The sequence below is a fragment of the Gadus macrocephalus genome, chromosome 23 (assembly GCF_031168955.1).
Source record: "Gadus macrocephalus chromosome 23, ASM3116895v1".
Taxonomy (NCBI): Eukaryota; Metazoa; Chordata; class Actinopteri; order Gadiformes; family Gadidae; genus Gadus; species Gadus macrocephalus.
The window spans coordinates 3,501,466-3,521,068 of record NC_082404.1 but is presented as its reverse complement, the minus strand read 5'-3'; the positions used below and the strand labels follow the sequence as shown (position 1 = coordinate 3,521,068).

At 44.3% G+C, this 19,603-nt stretch overlaps 1 protein-coding gene across 4 annotated transcripts; it reads right to left on the bottom strand.

Annotated features, from left to right (window-relative positions):
• Nucleotides 1–459: 459 nt before the first annotated feature.
• Nucleotides 460–13,158, bottom strand: rnpc3 (RNA-binding region (RNP1, RRM) containing 3). Of its 4 annotated transcripts, none has more exons than XM_060045043.1 (16): nucleotides 12,956–13,158; nucleotides 12,513–12,669; nucleotides 11,844–11,891; nucleotides 11,624–11,733; nucleotides 11,272–11,349; nucleotides 8,373–8,484; nucleotides 6,818–6,886; nucleotides 6,481–6,614; nucleotides 6,003–6,131; nucleotides 5,229–5,386; nucleotides 3,682–3,864; nucleotides 2,959–3,053; nucleotides 2,429–2,487; nucleotides 1,454–1,586; nucleotides 1,047–1,124; nucleotides 460–535 (listed from the first exon to the last, which is right to left on the bottom strand). In XM_060045043.1, the coding sequence occupies exons 2-15, from the start codon at nucleotides 12,663–12,665 to the stop codon at nucleotides 1,056–1,058; spliced, it is 1,530 nt and encodes a 509-aa protein (XP_059901026.1). In that variant the 5' UTR covers nucleotides 12,666–12,669; nucleotides 12,956–13,158; the 3' UTR covers nucleotides 460–535; nucleotides 1,047–1,055. The 4 variants fall into 4 exon arrangements, with proteins under 4 accessions (XP_059901026.1, XP_059901029.1, XP_059901030.1 ...); XM_060045046.1 differs by having other exon boundaries at nucleotides 460–889; nucleotides 12,956–13,139; XM_060045047.1 differs by having other exon boundaries at nucleotides 460–889; nucleotides 3,682–3,861; nucleotides 12,956–13,139.
• Between the last annotated feature and the right edge of the window lie 6,445 nt (nucleotides 13,159–19,603).

Below are 19,603 nucleotides of genomic sequence, written 5' to 3'. Positions count from 1 at the left end.
AAGTATTCAAATTTATTCAGGCACCAAATAGGTTTGCAGTAACGCTTGTTGACCAGAAAGAGCCGAAACAGATTTAATTTCCCTCCCTCTCCTCTTCTCTTTACTCTACTCCATCTTTGATAATCACAAAGATTGGGACAGCCAGATATTATACAGTACAGGTAAGCTAACCCAGAACTGGCAATTTCTGGCAGACCAGACATCAGTATGTTTGCCGTTGCTGCAGTAAGGTTTTTTTTTTCCTTTTTCAATGTTGACACCCAACCATCTGCTGCCAATCTAATCCAGTTCCCATATACCTTCCCTCTCTTTATTTACTTGGCTGAAGTCTGAACTTTTTCAAGTTCCTCGGCTGCGAGGCTTATGATCAGTGACGATAAAGCAATTCACTCAACTGCTCAACATAAGTTTGTTTTTCCAGGGTTGTGAGAAATGTGCAAATCATTCACCAATAGACAGTCGTTTGAACAAAAATATTTTTATTCAAATTCAGGAACATTAAAATTAGGTCTTCACCTCCACTGGTTTGCGTCACCTGTGATTTAAATCAGATAGGATAGAGGGTATTGTGAAGCAAGGCTTTAGGAAGAGTTACGCACAATTTGCAAAGAAGAGAGAAACACACTGGGCTTCAATCTCTTTCTGACCATTAGTAAAATGTATTGGAGTGCATAATGATCGAGTCACCATGGGGTAGAATACAGGTTCAGCTTAAAAAATACTGGTATTCCTGTGCAGAACAGCAATTAATGTTGAATATACCGAGATGTCCTCAATACATTACAACCATGATTCATGTAATGAGCCAGTGATAACCATTACTTCCAAAGGATATGCCAGAATAAGGATACAAACGATGCTGCAGGGCCACAATATCGAGGCTTGCCATCTTAAATAAATAAAGTGTTAAAAACTGTTACAAGAAACACTACCACATGTACAACTACAATACATCCATACATAAAGACATGAGTTTGCTTTCTATGTTGGGCTCCAATAGAGTTTGTGATTGTGGTATTCTGTATGCAAAGACCAGTGTGTCCCACCTGCTGTATTCACCGTGGCCTGGATCCCTTCTTTGGGTCGGGAACATCTGCTTTGGGTTTAGCAGACCTGGCAAATTGCTGTTGGCTCAGAGTTAAGGGCATTGGTCATTTTCTATTTGGAAAAAATAAAACTCTTAAAAGCACACCTTGCAGTTTATGTGCTAGATCCTGCTACCACAGTCCCAAACCGTTTGCAGGGAAAACTGTTTATTTGTCTAAATGTAATGCGGTGTTCTGGTTTAAGAAATGGTTCAAATTGTTCTGTGTTTTCAATAGATTTTAAAGAGAAAACACTCATCCCAGACTTAGGCAGCCACAGAGATCTCTACTTCACCACGATAACATCTCAAACAAGCCATTAAAGTGCTAAAGTTTCTGCTCCGGAACGAGGAGGAAGAGAAGGATACCACGACGAGGGGCCTGTCATGGAGGACGTAGCCGTTGGTGTCCCGCAGGGCCTTCTCAGCGCAGCGCTCACTGGGGAGACCCACGAAGGCCTGGCCCTTCATACGGCCCTCCTTCATTAACACGATGTCAAACCTGCAGGCACAGGGGGACACGAGGCGGTGAGTGGACCAGCCTGTTACGGTTCACTCAGTGTGGCGACCGAGGGAACACCTTCATCCCAGTGGAGATAACAACCACACCATGTTGGGATAACAACGTCATAGCAGCATATAACATATCAATAGGGAACAACACACCCAGAACGGTTCTCCAGTATCTAGTCGTATAATGACCACTGCTTCCTAACCAGTTTGAGTAGCAGTGAGGGATGGTGACACATATCAAGGGCTTCGATACAGAACTGTAGGATTTGGCGTCAATGTCACACGAAAGGGACATGGACCGACACTCATGAACTTGAATCTTTGGTAAGAAATATACAAATGCTGGGATTGCAGTAACATGCAGAGAGACTGACTGGCAAGAACATGAAAAGGGAGGCACGCAGAACATCAGCAACGTGGTGCACGCTGTGCCAGACGGAAAACAGTTCCCGGGAAGCAGAACAGAGGCTGCCTGCCTCTCGCTAGGGGTTGACATGAGAGCTACGTCATGCGAGCACAGAGGACAAACGCACTGTTTTGATCACAACAATTGCATCCACATCTTGCCGTCACTTTGTCTTGTTCCCATCGCTAAACACTCCGGCATAGGAGTGTCCAACGGCTGGGACTAAAAAAGCAAGGCACGGTAGACAAAGACAGCCCCGGCCAATATTAACATGACTAGAATACTATGCAATCTTAAACGGTCCACAATGGAAAGAAACCGCATGGAATGGATGGGAACTAACTTAATGACGAGCATGGACAAGTATATGAGCTAAACTCCAATACAGTCACGGAGCTAGTGGTGTCTGTGAGAGGATGACGTACATGTTCCTTTCTGCTTCCGATGATGGGTCAATGTATCTCCCATAGATGAACTTCAGGTCCTGGGAAAGGAAAGCACCAGAAACAAGGACACAGTCAGTTCATCCATAAATAAATAAACCGAAAACAGGCATCCTGAGAAGCATCCGTCCACCCGTGTATCCTGAGGGAATCTTCACCTTGCATTTGATTCTCTTGAGTTCTTGTGCAAAGCGAAGCGCAGCCTAAGCAAGCCCTTTCTTATGGAGTCGTCAAGCATTATGTGCACTTTATTCCGGCATAGTCTGGGTCGATGCGAACATGGTAATGGGCTTTTGTTTTTTAGCTTATTTTTCAGGCAATGCATGAATGTATACAATGGCAATCTCTGACTTATGTTTCCCAATGTTTCAATTATAAAAGTATAGAAATATAACGGGTTGAATAAGCATGATTTAATTTTCCTGTAGCCTAGTAATGTAGCCTATAACGTGGACGTTGACATACAAAGAAAAACCCAGATCAATAAGGTTGAAGAGAGGAATACCACCCACTTTCTCCTCCACTTGCTTAGCGATATTCTTCACGTACAGTCGGCACGTCGGCTCGCCCGCCTCATAGTTCTTAAACACAGACATCCTTTTAATCTCTGTTGGAGAGAAAGAAAGGGAGAACAAAGTGGTGAGCAACGGGTGCTGCATTTCAAACCGCCGCTACAGAGGACCGCTGGACCCGCTCCATTAGGAATATCTGGGAATCTAGTGATGTCTACCCATTCAACCTTTTCCCCCCAATCCACCTGAGCATAGTTCCTCAGACGAGTATATCTTTGTTCTCCTCATGTGCAAACAACTGTGAATACTAGCCACCTCAATTTTGAAGATATGCTGTTAAAAATGGATTCTCCTCAATTTTATGAAACAGAAGTATCTTGCCCTATACAATATGCACTATATAAACATTGGTGGACTGGCCAAGGCTTCAATGTGGTGTTTCCATGGTGATGTTGGAATAGCTCATAATCACAACGTTTAGGACTCTAAGTTGCAACAAATTGTGTAGCGAGCCACTCCAAAAGCCAAGCCATTCTTAAATAGCGCGAAAGGTTCATATGTACTAAGATGAGATAAGACAATCACCTAGTCCTAGTTCATATTTACTAATGAGATAAGACACATAGACCTAGTCCTAGTTCATATTTACCAATGAGATGAGACACATAGACCTAGTCCTAGTTCATATTTACTAATGAGATAGGCGGTGTGAACGTGTGCTACCATCTCTAGACAGCCGGCCTTTCTCCAGCTCCCTCCTGGAGATGAGGTGGGAGGGAAGGTCCTCCTCATCCTGGCTGTCCTGCTCCTGCTCTTGCGAAGCCGGGCCGCTGGGGTACAGCTTACCAAAGCCTTCGGCCTCCTCCTCTTCCTCAATGCCCCCCGTCGTCTCCCGCTCCAGTCCTTCTGGGAGAGCGAGTAAGAGATACAGAGAGAGATGAATGAGGTTTAACACCAACATCGACAAACATCTTCAGTAGATTGTGTCTTTCTTGGGTGGAAATAATCATTAATCATTGGCTGGAATGATTAATGCATAATACATGGATGATCAGAACAGTGAATTTGCTGCGCTGTTTGCTAAAAGGAAAAAAAGCTAGACAACTAAAATAAATCGGTTATGTACTTAAGACGAAAAACTACAAAATACATTGGCCATTTGAAGAATGGGATAAAATAAAATCGATCACAATGGGACCTCCCAAGAGGCGGGCCAACCCTCACACAAACGCGCACACACACACACACACACACACACACAAACACACACAGCAAATGGAATTACTAGGAGCATTCAGGCTGTACAAATCTGTGAATAGCAATAAATAGATAAATAAAAACCATGCCTGGCCGACATGCAACATATGTGCACTCAAGTAGAGATGGGGGTGCGCGCGGGGGGGGGGGAAGTCCTTTACACCGCTGGAAGAACACAGCCTCCCTCATCCCCTCACCCCATCCTTTTTATTTTAGACTTGTTTATCAAACCCGGCGATAGCAACCACACTGATAGAAAAAACTGAATGAAATGAAAAATAGAAGCGGGACTAATCCAGAAAGCCAACTGTCACAGGTTATCTTGCCCACGCCTTTAGGAAGTCTGTGTGTGCGCGTTTCCGTGTGGGTGTGTGTGTGTGGCTCTGGGTCTTACTGGGGAAGCGATGTCCTAGAGAGACGGGGAGCGGGAGGGAGAGAGTGAGAGAGATAAGGCACAGCGGGGGTTGCACGGTTGACAGGTTAACATGGCATCAGCGATAGCACAGCCGGGGATGACAAGATACTGCAGCTTCTTTTTCGTTTTTCACCTGCTAGAAATCGCTGAAAACATTTCCCCTACTGTGATTCAGAGTCAGACAGACTGCAGGTGCAGCCTTCTCCTCCCACTTCTGGTTTGCGCTCCTAGTAACGAAGAGCAGCATGTGTCCAACGCAGGAGGAAGGAATTCAAATGTCCTCCTTTTCCAAGGTTTTCTTGTTGTTGTTAACTTGCTCTAAAAGCAGTACTGGAGAACAAAGCCAATGCTTTGCGATTCTCAATACTCGCACAGTACTTTTACCGCAGACACCGTTATCAACCTTCTGGCGTCTGTTAGGAGTTAATATCAAACTGGTCTCTGTGATTAACCAACGTTGTTCCTGGGACCACGGAATGGTCCATAGTGGAGGGATGGGCTCAGACCTGCTGTGACAGGGTGATCGCCAGATGATCGTTATGTACAGCCGGTATATCTTTGGAGAGAGACTCGAGGTGGTACTGAGGAGGCCCTCTACCTGCACTGTCCTGGGCCGGCTCCGCCGTGGGCCCCGGGGCCCCTCCGTCCAGTATGGCCGCCACTTCGGGCACCGAGATGTGGAACTCGATCTTCTTGGGCCCTGCAGGCTGGGGTTGCTCGAACACGTCCGAGGGGTTCAGCACGGGGCCTGGAGCGCTGAGACAACCACGCACACAATCATACACAACAAACCCACCAATAGACAGGTTCACTGGGTTAGGTTTACACCATACCATGGTTTTAACACCACATATTCCATATATTTTGGGTTTTCCACGCATACATTTTCATGTACTACCAAACCCATCTAACCCTAACCCATCTCCAAAACTAAACTTCATAGACGACGTGAAAGTGATTCAAACTAACTTAAACATAACCTCTCCGCCCTTCAGTTTTTGAGGTCATATGGTGCAACTTTTACATATCAGATACTCAATCTAGCTCTGATCGGAAACACAGATCAGCCTTTATTCTTCAGGGGAAGAACAACATAAAGTGACATGCACAGTCGTGCTTCCAGTGGAAGACATAATACAATGTGCTGGTGGGAGCTATTCTTTAAAAGGTGTATTATGGCTTGTACTTCCATAATTTACCCACTACTCAAGCGACCGAAACATTTTAATGTGCGTGTGTAGAGATATTCTACGATCATATAAACAGTTAAAACAATGATCTTGTACACAAGTTCTCAATGGGGAAGTCTACCTCATAAGTAGATGTATGAGGTGATGTAGTGTTATGGATGGAGGGTGATTCAGCAGGGTACCTATGGGGGTCTGCTTTGGGGGGAGCAGAGAGTAGGTGCTGGATCCTGGGCTTCTTCCTCTTGGAAGTCCCTTTGGTTCGCAGGGGCCTTTTGCACGCCTGGTTGACCAGACCCATCAGTCGGGCAACCCTGGGTCAAACAGTCACAGAAGATAACCTGTTGAAAACACTCAAATTCTGCTTTTACATCATATGCTTAACAACATTTATGCAATTATTATACAATGTAAAATTTCATATACCATTTATATGCGTCAACTTTGTTTAAGAAGACTATCACAATTGAAATGATTGCATTGTTAGTTACAGTTTACTTATATAATAATAATAATAATAATAAATGAAATGTATTAATATGTTTGGAAGGAACATATTCCTTTGAAATGTCTGAACAATAAAAGATGCCTCCTTTCTATAGCACTGTTTCAACATGCATTCCTACGATAAACCCTTTGGCATCCAACCGGTGACCGTCTCACCTCTCTTTGTTCTCGTCGTCATCTCCGCTGTCGTACTCCGACTCGGGCTCGCTGGACAGGTCCATGTCCTCCTGGGGTAGGGGGGGGAAGTCGGGGGGGAAGGGCGGCGGCATGGGGCCGGGCGCCAGGTCGTACTGCGGGGGGAGAGGTACAGCTAGCGTTGGACTAGGAAAGCCTTCTTCCTGGTCCAACACATTATTTCTTGTATTCGTGAACCTTTAAAAAGGTCACTTGTTATTAATATTTTTTCCAGCTAATATGAAACAAATGCTTTGTAAACGGTATGCAGAACACGTACCAAAAGAGTGCATTGGGCTATTGATTAACTGGGGCCTACCACAGGGGGCCGGGGTGTCACAGGTCCAAAGGGACATGGCAAATTCATCTTGTTCATCAGATGAAGAACCTGCAAAATAATGGAAGGAGCAAGGAGCATTTTGGCCAAATCTCAGTCCCAGCAGTCCTATTCTATAGCAGAACTTCTGAGGGCAAACAGTACAGAGTATTGGCCTGAACCCAGAAACAGCAGAGGCCGGAGTCACACCTTGTTCATTGTTTCAGAGATATTGTACTAAAGACAACTTGTGCAAATGGATGAAGCCTTCAAATGGGGATTTTAATAACCGTATTTCTACAGTGGTCAGGCCACAGTGTTGAGATGAAACCTTAGACACTTTTTTTAAAGTTGACTGCCGCTGGCCGAGTTTATATTCGGCAATTACGCGATAACAGACCGCGCCTCCAGCCAGCTGATTGGTCCAAACAAAAAGAATTTGAAGCACCCCGTTCACGTTGAGATCGTCTGCCATCCAATTTCAGACATTAATATAAAGTCTGATGAGCTAGACTAGTACAAGTATGGCTGTAAGCACTGGGACTGCTTTTTCTGGTCTTTCTAAACGTGGCGCCAACTCTACCGTTGCTCTCCTACGGTACGGCAGCCTGTGCTGAGCTCCTTTCTTTCGATTCAGCTCACGTTATTCCCGGTGTTTTATTGCACCGCATAAAAGTTTTCATATTTTCAACTTTGGGTGCAGAGCAGCAACGCTAGTCAACAAAAGACGACAACAGAACAACATGTCCAACAATGACGAGAAGCAGATTTCGGTAGGGTAGGCATAATAGCTTATTTAAAAATTGTAAGAGCTTCGAGCCTTTTCAAGTCTATTTAAACTGTTTAAAATGTCACCATTGCACACGTAGCTTCGCTCCAAAAACAGTCTAAGCACTTCTCACAAAGCACAAAGCTCCCATGATTGTTTGGACGCTGCTCTCTGTGATCAGACCCTCAGTCATAACAATATCAGAACTTTGATTTTACTTATCTGGTCATGCCTGATTCTACTCATCTAGTCAGGCCTGATTCTACTCATCTAGTCAGGCCTGATTCAACTCAATCGGCAAAACATCTATTCAAAGAGCTTTTATTGCACTGGTTATGACTGGTAAACTATTTCTAGAACAATATAACTGGAATTTCAAGAAACTATTTCAAGAAACGTCCTTTATTCCTGGAAAGTAGAATACAGTTTGTGAATCTCTGTCGAAATTCAACACAATAGCGCCACCAAGACATTGAAAGGAGAAGTAGAAGCAAAGGAAATAAATTTAACAGAAATAAAAAGAGTTTGAGCCCCAGAGGAAATATTAACCCCCATGCTCTTTCCTCCTATTTAATGGAGCTGGATCAGAAACTAACTACGGAATGAGAATTTATTTTAACTGGATTGAATCAGAAGCCGAGAACAGCCATGACACAAGTGTGTTACATGTTAACTTCCTTGTAGGTTTATCTTGTGTTGAATGCATGCAGGTCAGCAGATTGTATCAAAGAATACCTACAGATAATGTTTTTCTCCGGTACTATGTACTATATGCATGCATGTACTCACCTGAACATAAAACTTTGGCACACTCAGGAGGGCATGCATTATATTTGCAAGGATTGCATTTGATGGGGGTGGGTATAAATATTTCAAACTGGGACTTGTTTGAAATTTCAACCTGGAAAAGGGGAAGGATGGAAAGAGAAATCTGTTAGGCAACAGAAAGACCTGCTAAACCAATACAGCTGTACATCTCAAAACAATGGTGAGACACAGCAGAAATAGGCATCCTAGCTGAACCCAGAAACAGACTTCTTGTCTCACACACACACACACACACCCACACCCACACACACACCTCGTCAGCATCTATGTGCAGTGTGTTCACGGGTAATCATGTGCAGTGGTGCCTAAATGAGGCGAGGCACAGCGAGAACAAATCTGATCCAACAGCGTTTTCTAATAAGGCCTGGGCGGCTGGGAGGGACGCGCGAGGGCTGTGCATATAATGTCCCCCCGCTGCTCGGGGTCCCCGTGACCACGAGTGAAGTGGGCAGGCGGCCCGCTGGGGATGAAGGGGGGGATGGGACAGCATATATAATAAAACCCCATTAGTGAGAAAACATCTGTAGACCGACAATGTGACCACCGAGCCGGTAATAACGGCCCCCGCCACAACAAGAACAACCGGGCAGGAGCCAACCGCATGTGACTCTCACATCGAGAGTGTTGTCTTAATCCAAAGAGGGGGGAGGGCCGATTGCTTTGCTGGAAGCGGCCAAGCTTCTGTCTGCCTTCCAGCGGAGGGGGGGGTATGGAGTGCCACCTGGTGCTACAGGTAGGACAGGTAGGACAGACGGCCTTGTCAGGGTGCTGGCAGCCGGCAGCACCCTGCTCGGAGCCTCTAATTGGCCGGGAGGCCGGCTGACAGCTCCTGACCGGGCCGCTCAGAGTCACCGGGGGGGCTGCAGAGCGGAGCCAGCCCGCTGGAAGCAGAGCTGACAGCGCTCTGACCGGGCGTCCAGCCTGTGCCTTCCCCTCAGGGCGCTACAATATGGCAGGATCACAGTCATTTACCATTTTTGATAGATCATGCAATAGCAATATAACCGCTGTGACAACACTTAACATAAGAGTCCTTGTTAGTTGTTGCAGTGTAATTATAAGCAATGTAAAATGGCTCAAGGTTTATAGTTAAAATGCTCATAAAGTGTGGTAGACTTTTGACCTCACAATTATATGATAGATGTAGACAACTTTTTCCTGGGGATGGCGGTTGGGTACATTATATTCAATCTAGCTGGAGGAGAAATAAGTTGTCATCGAGACTGAATCCCCGGCAAACCTTTTCAAGTCATGTGCATAGCTCAGACTTCACTGGTTGTCAACCAATATATTCAAGCGGCCATTGATTAAACATTCCCTTGCTTCTAAAAGTCCTATTTTTTTTGTTTCCATTATTAAGATGATCATATGATGATTCACAACATTATCCAAAGCAATGTACACTGGTACACCATGGTTGGTACCCTTCTACCCATTCTCAGAGATTGTGAAAGACATGGATTCGTTAGAAAACATGCAAGTGGGAATCTCTCGAGAGCTGCCCCTTTCGGCATGGTTAACAGTCTGTCTGACAGTTGTGTTGTTGTTTTGAAATCAAGATACAATGAAAATCGAAAGTGGATTTAGAATAGAGATATTGCTCTTACCCTATATGTGTATTACTGTTTCTGTATTGATTTGTGTATATCAAACACATTTAGAAACACTATTTGAGAGAAATTGATTATTTCAGGCCTCTGTGGTACTGACCGAGTGGTAAAAGTGGTCATTAAATAATTTAAAGCCAACGAGCTGAGGTCAACAAGTGCAGCGCCAACAAAAGTGTCAGTTGTCGTTTTTTTCTGCTTATCTGGATGTTTTCGGGGATCCGGTTTCTCCTGAAACTTTGATTGTATTTCCCCAGCAGCCAAGTGCTTATTTAGCCCAAAAGTCTTGAGATCTTTGATGCCAGAAAAAGTTTTTGCAGAGGCAAGAGATATTTGTTTAAATATTTAGTGTTGAGTCTGAAGTCAGCCTGGTTATGCAAGCTCAAATGGCCATCCCTGATTTAAACACTGATCAACAACTTACTTTACAAGGCAAATACAAATGTGGGCACAACACCACACAGCTGCCCAAAGAGAAGAACAGGGATAACAGATAGTCACGATTAGGTCCGGCCAGAGGACTGGATGTCGGTTATTATTGTGTTTCAAGGTCCCTTGGCATGCTACTTAATGGATGCTTTTATATAGGCGTTAGTGGGCCCCTAATACAGTATTTGAAGACGTTCCAGAAATTTAGCCTTGGTGCAGAATTACAGCCACTACGAGCCAGTCTCACAATGAGCTTTCCACAAAAGTAGGCAAACACAACTTTTGGACGTGTTCTGTAAATATTCTAGAACACTCCAGGTGCTCTGGCGGAAATCCTGGAGCTCTATATCTAAATGATATAATATATCTAAATAATATAATATATATTATCACTGCCGAAAGCTGTGTGCGCCTCCGGATGATATTATGAATCTCAAACGACTGCGTCGGGTTCTCCGACGTCTCTGGTTCTCACATCAATCTGAAGTAGGCTGTTGCCGTTTGCGGACTCCCGGTACTTCCACAACGAGAATCGTAGTGGGGGTTATCTCGGCCAGGGTTGAGAAGGAATTGGGGGGAAAGGATCTTTGGCTTTGACTCTCTGAAGTCCAGATTGAACCACCGACATTGAGGAGAAAGGGATTGTTGCTCGGGATTGAATCCCACCTGAGCCCCGCTGCCGGGCGGCAGCGTTGGAGCACCACCGCCGACATGGAAGAGAAAGACATTAATGTCCACGATCATCTCCCGCCAGAGCCCCGCTGCCAGGGCACCAGCGCCTCGGGCACCAAAAAGGTTGGATAACAGTGAAGGATGAGCCTTACCCAAGGCCAGGTGCCACTCCGATCTCTATGAGGGGTATGCTTGGCTGTTTCTTCTTCTCCTCATCGTCACCTGTAGCTCTGAAGACAATAGGGGTCATTTCTTTACAACCAAGTGGGAAGGGTTTTCAGTCAGAACAGCTAGTGAATGTAGCAAGTGACATGATAAGAGTCAAAGGTCATCGATGGCCATAAATGGCTTCCCATGGCACCAATGTGATACTATTTTTAATTTACCCAGCTAAAATCAATTACTCAGTTTACAATGATCCGAAAGGTACAAAAATATTTTTTATTATTATAGTTTCTTGCAGTCTTTTTGAATTGTTTTTATATTTTAATGAACAATCCCCACCTTCCCGATACTGGTGGGTCTTTTAACACAGTGATCTGGTCTTGGCCCTTGGCAAACTCCACAACAAGTGTGTGACTGAGGATCTGCAGCTGGTGGAGCCGGTTCAGGGCCTGGAAGGGATGGTGAGGTCAGAGCAGATACAAGATGTCCCTGGCTGTACATGGGAAAGGCGTCTTATGGAGACATATTGTGAGGAAAGACGATGAACGACGAAGATCACCTTTGCTGCAGACTTCTCACTGCCGAAGGTTGCATATGCAGCATGTTTCTGTGGAGAAAGTAAGCGATAATAAAATGTATCATACCCAACGTGTAACGGACGGGTTGAAAGGTAACCTCAGCACACTCAGCTTGTCAATAAGACCATTGTATTTGGTCGTTTGCCTTAGGAATACAGACATCCCAAGCCTCCCGGAAGTTTCCGGGAGTCTCCCTGACCCAAGCAAATCAAGTACAATCTCCCGGAAATCCAACCAAGCCATCGAGAAAGAGAATTGAGCGTGTAGCGCAACGAATGAGCGTGTAGCGCAAGAGGGAACTTGGTAGAGAGATGAGTGCTGCGTGTGTGTCAAGAGTGTGCTGCACGTGATGTGGGGAATAGGGTTGGGTTTGGTTGGGTTGGCTTGGGGAAGGGGGGGGTGCGTGGGGTGTCGGAAGCTCCCTGAAGTTTCCCTGGAGTTTTTGCAAATTGGGAACCCTGGGAATATGACAATCAAATCCTGGTAATTTCTAGACAAATCTCAGCTACAATTGACCATTCAAACACGAGTTGGTGACAGGATGGTGACTGGAACATTGTTGGTTTCAATAATCCTTAATTAAGTAACTAATACGGACAAAACAGTGATTCATTCATTCACAATGCAGGAGTCAAACAGGCACCACCTACCAGTGAGCCTTTGTCTGAGAAAACCCTGACTGAGGAGGCTCCGAAGTACTTGAGTAGATCCTCCTTCTCCTCTGGACCCAGCTCGGACGGTAGGTGCCGCACAAGCAGAGTTTTACTTTGATTTGCCTTGACCAACCCGTCATCCTTGTCCATTTCACTACAGGACGGAAACAACAACTCAGTACAAATAAACGTCTTGTCTTTCTAACTGGAGTCACATCTTTGCAATACACATGCACACACAGATATTTTCAAATATTGAAAACGTTTAAATACAAACATTCGTCGTGAATATATGGTGTTTTGAATGCTTACAAGTTTGCTACCAGACACAACACACCAGATATTGTGAGGTTTTGCTGCGTTAGTTATCGTTGAGTTAATTCATTGAGAATAATTCAGTGGTTGAATGCATTCGATTACTTTACGAGTTGAAATCTTACCTCTGCTCAATGTGGGGTTTGGAAGCTAGTAACGAATCGAATCAGATATATTTCACTTTAATTACACAATAAACCCCAACTTATAAATGAAACATTTGCCAATTGAAGTGAATATTCACCAAGCTAGCATTAGCTCCGGGCATCAACAACACATGGTCTACTTCCGCAATAAACAATTGATGATTGGTTGTTCAATCTGGACTCGACTCAAGAAGCTCAGCCATTGGCTACTCATATATACGTCACTTTCGTCAGATGCATTCTGAAGTGTGTCTTCTTTCTGACCAGCAGGTGTCGCCATCCACACGGAAATGAGTGCTGGATTTGCAAGTTGAACGATTATTAGTTCACGGTCTGTGGTTCGAAGACCCCCGTCTGACACAGTGCCCCCTGTGTCACCATGGAAAGGGGAGGCTTTATTTAGCATCTTGCACAATCATTACCTATTATAGATGGATGGATGGATGGATGGATGGATGGATGGATGGATGGATGGATGGATGGATGGATGGATGGATGGATGGATGGATGGATGGATGGATAGACATCATCTTGAGTCATCATATATACATACATCAATATAAATGTGATAATTCTACTACTTTACTTGACTACTTTATCTTCTTTATTCAGCTAAGAAAGCCACTAGAGGTTAAAGACTGTCTCTCCAGCTCACGAAGGTCTACCGCTCCCTCGACCCCACCACCCCCATGGAAAAAAAATGTTTCCTGCACTTCTCAAGATGCCTCCAAATTCCTGCACAAATGAAGCTTTTTCTTTGAGGACGTTGCAGGGGCATTCCTTAACGGGGGGTGTGGGGGGCGGTCCGCGGGGGACACAAAGCGTCCATTCACCGCTGCCCTGGCTCCGAAATTTCACAGGTGAGAGGAGGAATGGTACGGCACCCAATCCTCCCATTACAGCCACACAGCTCAGCACCAGACCTCGCCAGAGGAGGAGGAAGAGGAGGAGGAGGAAGCCAGCGACCGTCAGACAGTGCCTCTGTGTGTGTGTGTGTGTGTGTGTGTGTGTGTGTGTGTGTGTGTGTGTGTGTGTGTGTGTGTGTGTGTGTGTGTGTGTGTGTGTGTGTGTGTGTGTGTGTGTGTGTGTGTCTGTTTGTGTTTGTGTGTGGCTGTGGGTGAGAAAGTGAGAGAGAGAGAGCAAAAGAGTGTAAAGACGATGAGGAAATTAGAAGATGCTGCTTGAGTGTGGGAGGGAAACAATGAAGAGAGGATAGAAAGAACAGGGAGCGAGAGTCAAAAGGGAATGGTAAGGAGGAGTCAAACAATGCTGCAGTTTGACAACCTCCAGGCTTGTGGTGCAGTCAATCAAAGACAGGAGGGGATTATTTATCATTACTTTAGGTTTGAGTTAAAGGGATTTACAAAAAAAAAATTATAATCTTTCAGCAAGACATTATGAGGAGAAAATCTGTCGGTCCTTCTGGACGCTGACAATGTCCCCGCACTGCACATAGAAAGACTCTATTGACTGACTGACACATCACTTTCCCCTTTCCCTTTAGTCGGAAAGAAAAGTAGCTGTTACAACGAAGACCTAAATATTGGGCCTGACCGTGTTAAACAATAATTACACACTCATTCTGTCAAAAATATACATTCCCGAAAAGGTCAAAAGCACCTGAAGCTAATTACTTTACTTACTCCCCCTCCCCCCCACGATCCCCCAGGTCCATGATTGTGTGTTTGTGTGTGTGCTTGTGTGCGCACAGGGATCCAGATGGAGGTGTAAGGGCACTGCGCAGAGTGAACCATAAATAATGCTGGAGGCTCCTCCATCCTTCTCAACACATTATAAGTATTATAAAGATAATATATATATATATATATATATATATATCTCCTCTCTCTCCCACTGAGGAGAGAGAAAAGAGAGACAGTAAGCCCAGGTCATGTGCGGCCTCTGTAGCAGTTAAATGGGTCCTTTCATGATCCAGGGCGAGGGACACCAGGGGCGTGGCTGGGGGGTGAATAGTGGTACTTCTACAAGTCAGGGTGGAAAAAGCTGCAGTCAAAGACTGAGCCCAGAGCTTATTACAGCACGCCACCTCCTCACAACTACAAAAAAAGATCTGTGTCCGTTTGGGGGTTGAAAGTTGGTGTGTGTGTGTGTGTGTGTGTGTGTGTGTGTGTGTGTGTGTGTGTGTGTGTGTGTGTGTGTGTGTGTGTGTGTGTGTGTGTGTGTGTGTGTGTGTGTGTGTGCGTGTGACGTGTGTGTGTTCTTAAAACTCCTGGTAGCATTTAAACTACACATTGTCCCCAGTTCCTGATTCTTTCTGTCTTGTGTGTGTGTGTGTGTGTGTGTGTGTGTGTGTGTGTGTGTGTGTGTGTGTGTGTGTGTGTGTGTGTGTGTGTGTGTGTGTGTGTGTGTGTGTGTGTGTGTGTTGACTAGGCCTGCTCTCGGATAGGTGTGGAATGCCGGTAGAGAGAGATGAATGAAGCTAAGTTCTAACTGAACCTCACGTTTAGCAACTGTCTTCCCAACTTGCTTTAACATCATAATCAAACTGTTACACAGCAATGCAGCTATGGGCTCTTGATCTTGCCATGCAGATTGCCTGAAGATTTGATTCAAGTCAAGTTTGTTTGAGAGGAATCCCATTAAAGAAAACCACCATAAATGCATATGAGTCGTGAAGACATATTTAGACATTAAGACATAAGAAGACATAAATGTATTATTATAGTGGGGTACTAAAATAGCAGAGCGATAGCAAAACATGAGCGGAGCTCAAGCACAACACAAAATCACATGAGGGAGCTACAAGCTGCTAAGCCTGAAATAACAGACATGATGTAATGCTATTGTGCTGCACAAAGTTGTTAAAGGGCTACCCTCTGCTGTTTAACACACAACGAGCAGCTTATCCCACAGAGGGGCACATGTGCGTTCAGTTTTAGGGTAAAACTGTCCGACCAATGTGGCCGACAGATGTCCTATCTTGGGAAGAACAAACAATAAACAACAATAAAGCAGCAAACTGTTGGTTTATTTGTATGTATGTCAGCAGACCGCTCCACATCCATGCTTGTTTCTTGTTCGGAAATCTTTCATGAATGGAATGTGTGTATTGAAAGGTAATATTTGTTTTTGCCTTTGCACATAAACAATGCTTATAAAGGGAGGCTTGATACCTGCCGACCTGTCCACGGTGAGTGTGCATGTGGAGGACCAAGCTCGTGGACATGATCATTAGGCTCTGTGTGGACCTCAGCAACAACCATTCATTCTCCCGTCACCACGGCAGCACAGCTATAAATGATACGAATTATACTGACTCCATCTAGTGTGTGTGTGTGTGTGTGTGTGTGTGTGTGTGTGTGTGTGTGTGTGTGTGTGTGTGTGTGTGTATTTCTGTGTGTTGTGGTGCATTGCACAATCCCTGTGTGCCACTGCTCTTAGTTATCCAGCTTTCAATTCAAATGTCTGATGGAGGGGCTTTAGAAGGTGGATGATGAGGGAGGATGAAGGAAGGAATGAAGGCAGAACTTTAGGAAAGAAGCGTTTAGCGACAGAGGAGGGAAGGGAAGTAGGGAAAGCGATTGGAGACAATCATGCCTTGGCCCATGGGTCTGGGCAATAGTTTGACTGACTCAAAACCAGACCATTACCTCATTTCTGATACTGTTGATAATGTCTTTTAGCATCTACCTTTCTACTATTCTGACTGCGTATACAGACATATTTTCTGTATCTTTCTTTGGTTGTTTTTGGAAGTTTTATTTTTTTCCAAACGTGTCTCTTTTTATTACTTCCCTTTGCTACTGGCTGCTGTGACACAAAATGTATTATTGTTATTTTATGCATATTATCTATATTTATTCCACATCATTGTTAAACATTTTATCCTGATTGGTCAATAACATTCCAAAGGTGTGAATTATGTTGAAATAGTGGGACCTTTGCCTTATAACAGTTCCTGATCATCTATCCTATGTACATATTGACAATATTCTAAAATAACAGGAAACCACTTCATTGTTTATTCCTTACATAAATATATACTTACTGCACAGAATTAAACCACTTTGATAGAAAGTCCTAGGGTGTCTGACAGCAGGTAAGCATGTGACCAGCCTGGGCTTGTCCCGTGTGCTGTCAGGCTGCTATGGTCTCACTATGAATCATGTTGACGAGGGGCCTCCTAAATTCTAGTACCAACACTCCTATGGTCATATTTAACAGGTTTTACAGGTACTCATTGTCTTGTATATATTGCCTCTCCTCCTCCTTCTCCTCCTTCTCCTCCTCCTCCTCCTCCTCCTCCTCCTCCTCCTCCTTCTCCTCCTTTTCCTTCTTCGGGTCCCAGGTTGAGAGTGCTAGATCACATGATGGCAGAGTGGGGTGGGTGTGGATGGTGGGGTGGGTGTGGATGGCGGGGTGGGTGGGGTTGGCGGGGTGGGTGGGGTTGGCGGGGTGGGCTGGCCGGGTGTTTGACCAAGGGTGACAGCAGGTCAAGAATCTAGCGTTGAAGCAGAATGCAGGGAATTCTGCCTGCAGACCTGAGCCAAGGAAAAGCAGCGGCCGGCCGTCTGGACTCTCAACAGAGTAGAACTAGTAGTATATTATACGTTGTAGTTTAGTTTAGTTCAGTTTAGTGTAGTGTAGTGTAGTTTAGTGTTGTATAGTTTAGTGTAATGTAGTTTAGTATAGTAAAGTATAATAAAGTTTAGTATAGTTCAGTATATACAGTATAGTATAGTGTAGTGTAGTGTAGTAAGGTATAGTATATTATAGTTTAGTAAAGGGTAGTAAAGAATAGTATAGTGTAGTATTGTTTAATATAGTATGTATAGTATAGTATAGGACAAAAAAAAGAGAGCAGTGATCACCCCCCCCCCCCCCCATAGCATATCATTTTTTGTGCTTCCACATTTATAAATATTTTTTTCCCCACGCTGTATGGGCACATTACTAAATCATAAGGCACTTTGACAGGAGGCTGACATTCCAAGGTAAAGGTTCTCTGGTGAGAGCAACACTGGTGGTAATTCATCACCTGGGGGAGAGGACATCTACCTGATGTTTTCCCCTCGTAGAAATAGAGGTTAGCCTGAAGATGTTTAGGAGTGTGCTCGATGAATGAATGAATCATTAAGGACTGTGTCCGGGATTGACATATTCTTTGCCTTCTCAAAATGGAAACAAATGGAAAATACCCACAACACTGAAAAGTGATTTAGATCCTTTCTTCCTTCATAAAATGAGGTGCTCTGTGCTCTGACACTGTTGTACTCCCTTTTTGGCGCCAAACCAACCAGAATTTCGGAGTCTTGTGTGTTTTTTGGTTCTTCCTTCTTTCTCGCTGTGATGTTTCGTTTTGATGTGCTTCTTTCACCCTACCTCGTCCCTCTCAACCCCATTGCCTCAGCCAAAACTGGCCGGTTGTAACTGCATTTATTCTGCTACTGCTGAGAAACCTCCCAAAGCTAGGGAGCAGACCACATGTTGGAAGACAGAGCTGCACATGTGAAGGAGAACAGAGGTCTGCTTCAACCCTCCGAGGGCTAGCCTGGACAGGGCATAAGATGTGTGTCCTTTTGATGTCGGCAAGAACATAGATTTTTTTCATTGAACCAAATGTTTTCTGTCTATGCTGTATCCACCTTTTTTATGTTTGGTGAACTCTTGCTAACCTTTTCTTTTCTTTTGCTTTTTTACCTTTGTCAAGCTACAAGATGATCATCTATCAGATGAACTGTGGTGTTCACCTGCAACTAACCAAGAGTCACAGATGACTCTGGGAGATTAACAGAGTTGACAGGCTTCAAAGCCTGACTGCAGCACGGTCCAGCTGTTCACAGTGACATAAGAAATTGGGTTAGGGTTTGAACTTATTCTTTAAAGCTGCTACCAGCTATTTTGCTTCCACCACTTTGTTTTGATTCATTTGTGAGTCTCCATGAGAATCAATCAAACTCAAGTTAGAACAATGTGAGGCAAGCAGCAATTGCTAATTGCAGCTTTAACAATGAGTTAAGTCAAGATCCCGCTTCTGCTCATTTAAAAAATTATACTTTTAAATACATAAATCCATTCAGTTTTAGTATGTTAATCCAGCAAGTAAATATTTTAATTTGTATAATTATTATCTAAATTAATCCTGAATAAATTGTTAACAGATACATTTGTGAATCCACCTGGTTCAAAACTATGTGATTCCATTTAAAACAGAAACAGCACAGCTCTTAAATTGTCATGGTAGTGACAGTGCAGCGCAGGGCAAAACAAAGCTGAGACGAAGTGAAAACGACGGGCTTGTTTGAAGAAGTCTTCACATACGGAGGCAATTCTTAGCTAAGTGGTTACAGACAAGCTTATATTTTGCCTGTGTGTGTGTGTGTGTGTGTGTGTGTGTGTGTGTGTGTGTGTGTGTGTGTGTGTGTGTGTGTGTGTGTGTGTGTGTGTGTGTGTGTGTGTGTGTCCGTGTGTGTGTGTGTGTGTGTGTGTGTGTGTGTGTGTGTGTGTGTGTGTGTGTGTGTGTGTGTGTGTGTGTGTGTGTGTGGGAGTGTCCTTTCAGTGTCCATGCCGATCAATCCTTCTTAAAATGTATGTGTTTTTTATTGAAAAGCCTACATTTCTGACATTAGTAACTCACTCATTGAGAAATGGAATTGATTCTGTATA

Coding starts and splice junctions, on each gene's coding strand:
- rnpc3 (XM_060045043.1), bottom strand. CDS start 12,665: ATGGACAAGGATGACGGGTTGGTCAAGGCAAATCAAAGTAAAACTCTG. Junction 8,485..11,271: donor GGAGTGGCACCTGGCCTTGG/GTAAGGCTCATC, acceptor CCCCTTTTCCAG/GTTGAAATTTCAAACAAGTC. Junction 6,615..6,817: donor TGACACCCCGGCCCCCTGTG/GTAGGCCCCAGT, acceptor CTCCCCCCGCAG/TACGACCTGGCGCCCGGCCC.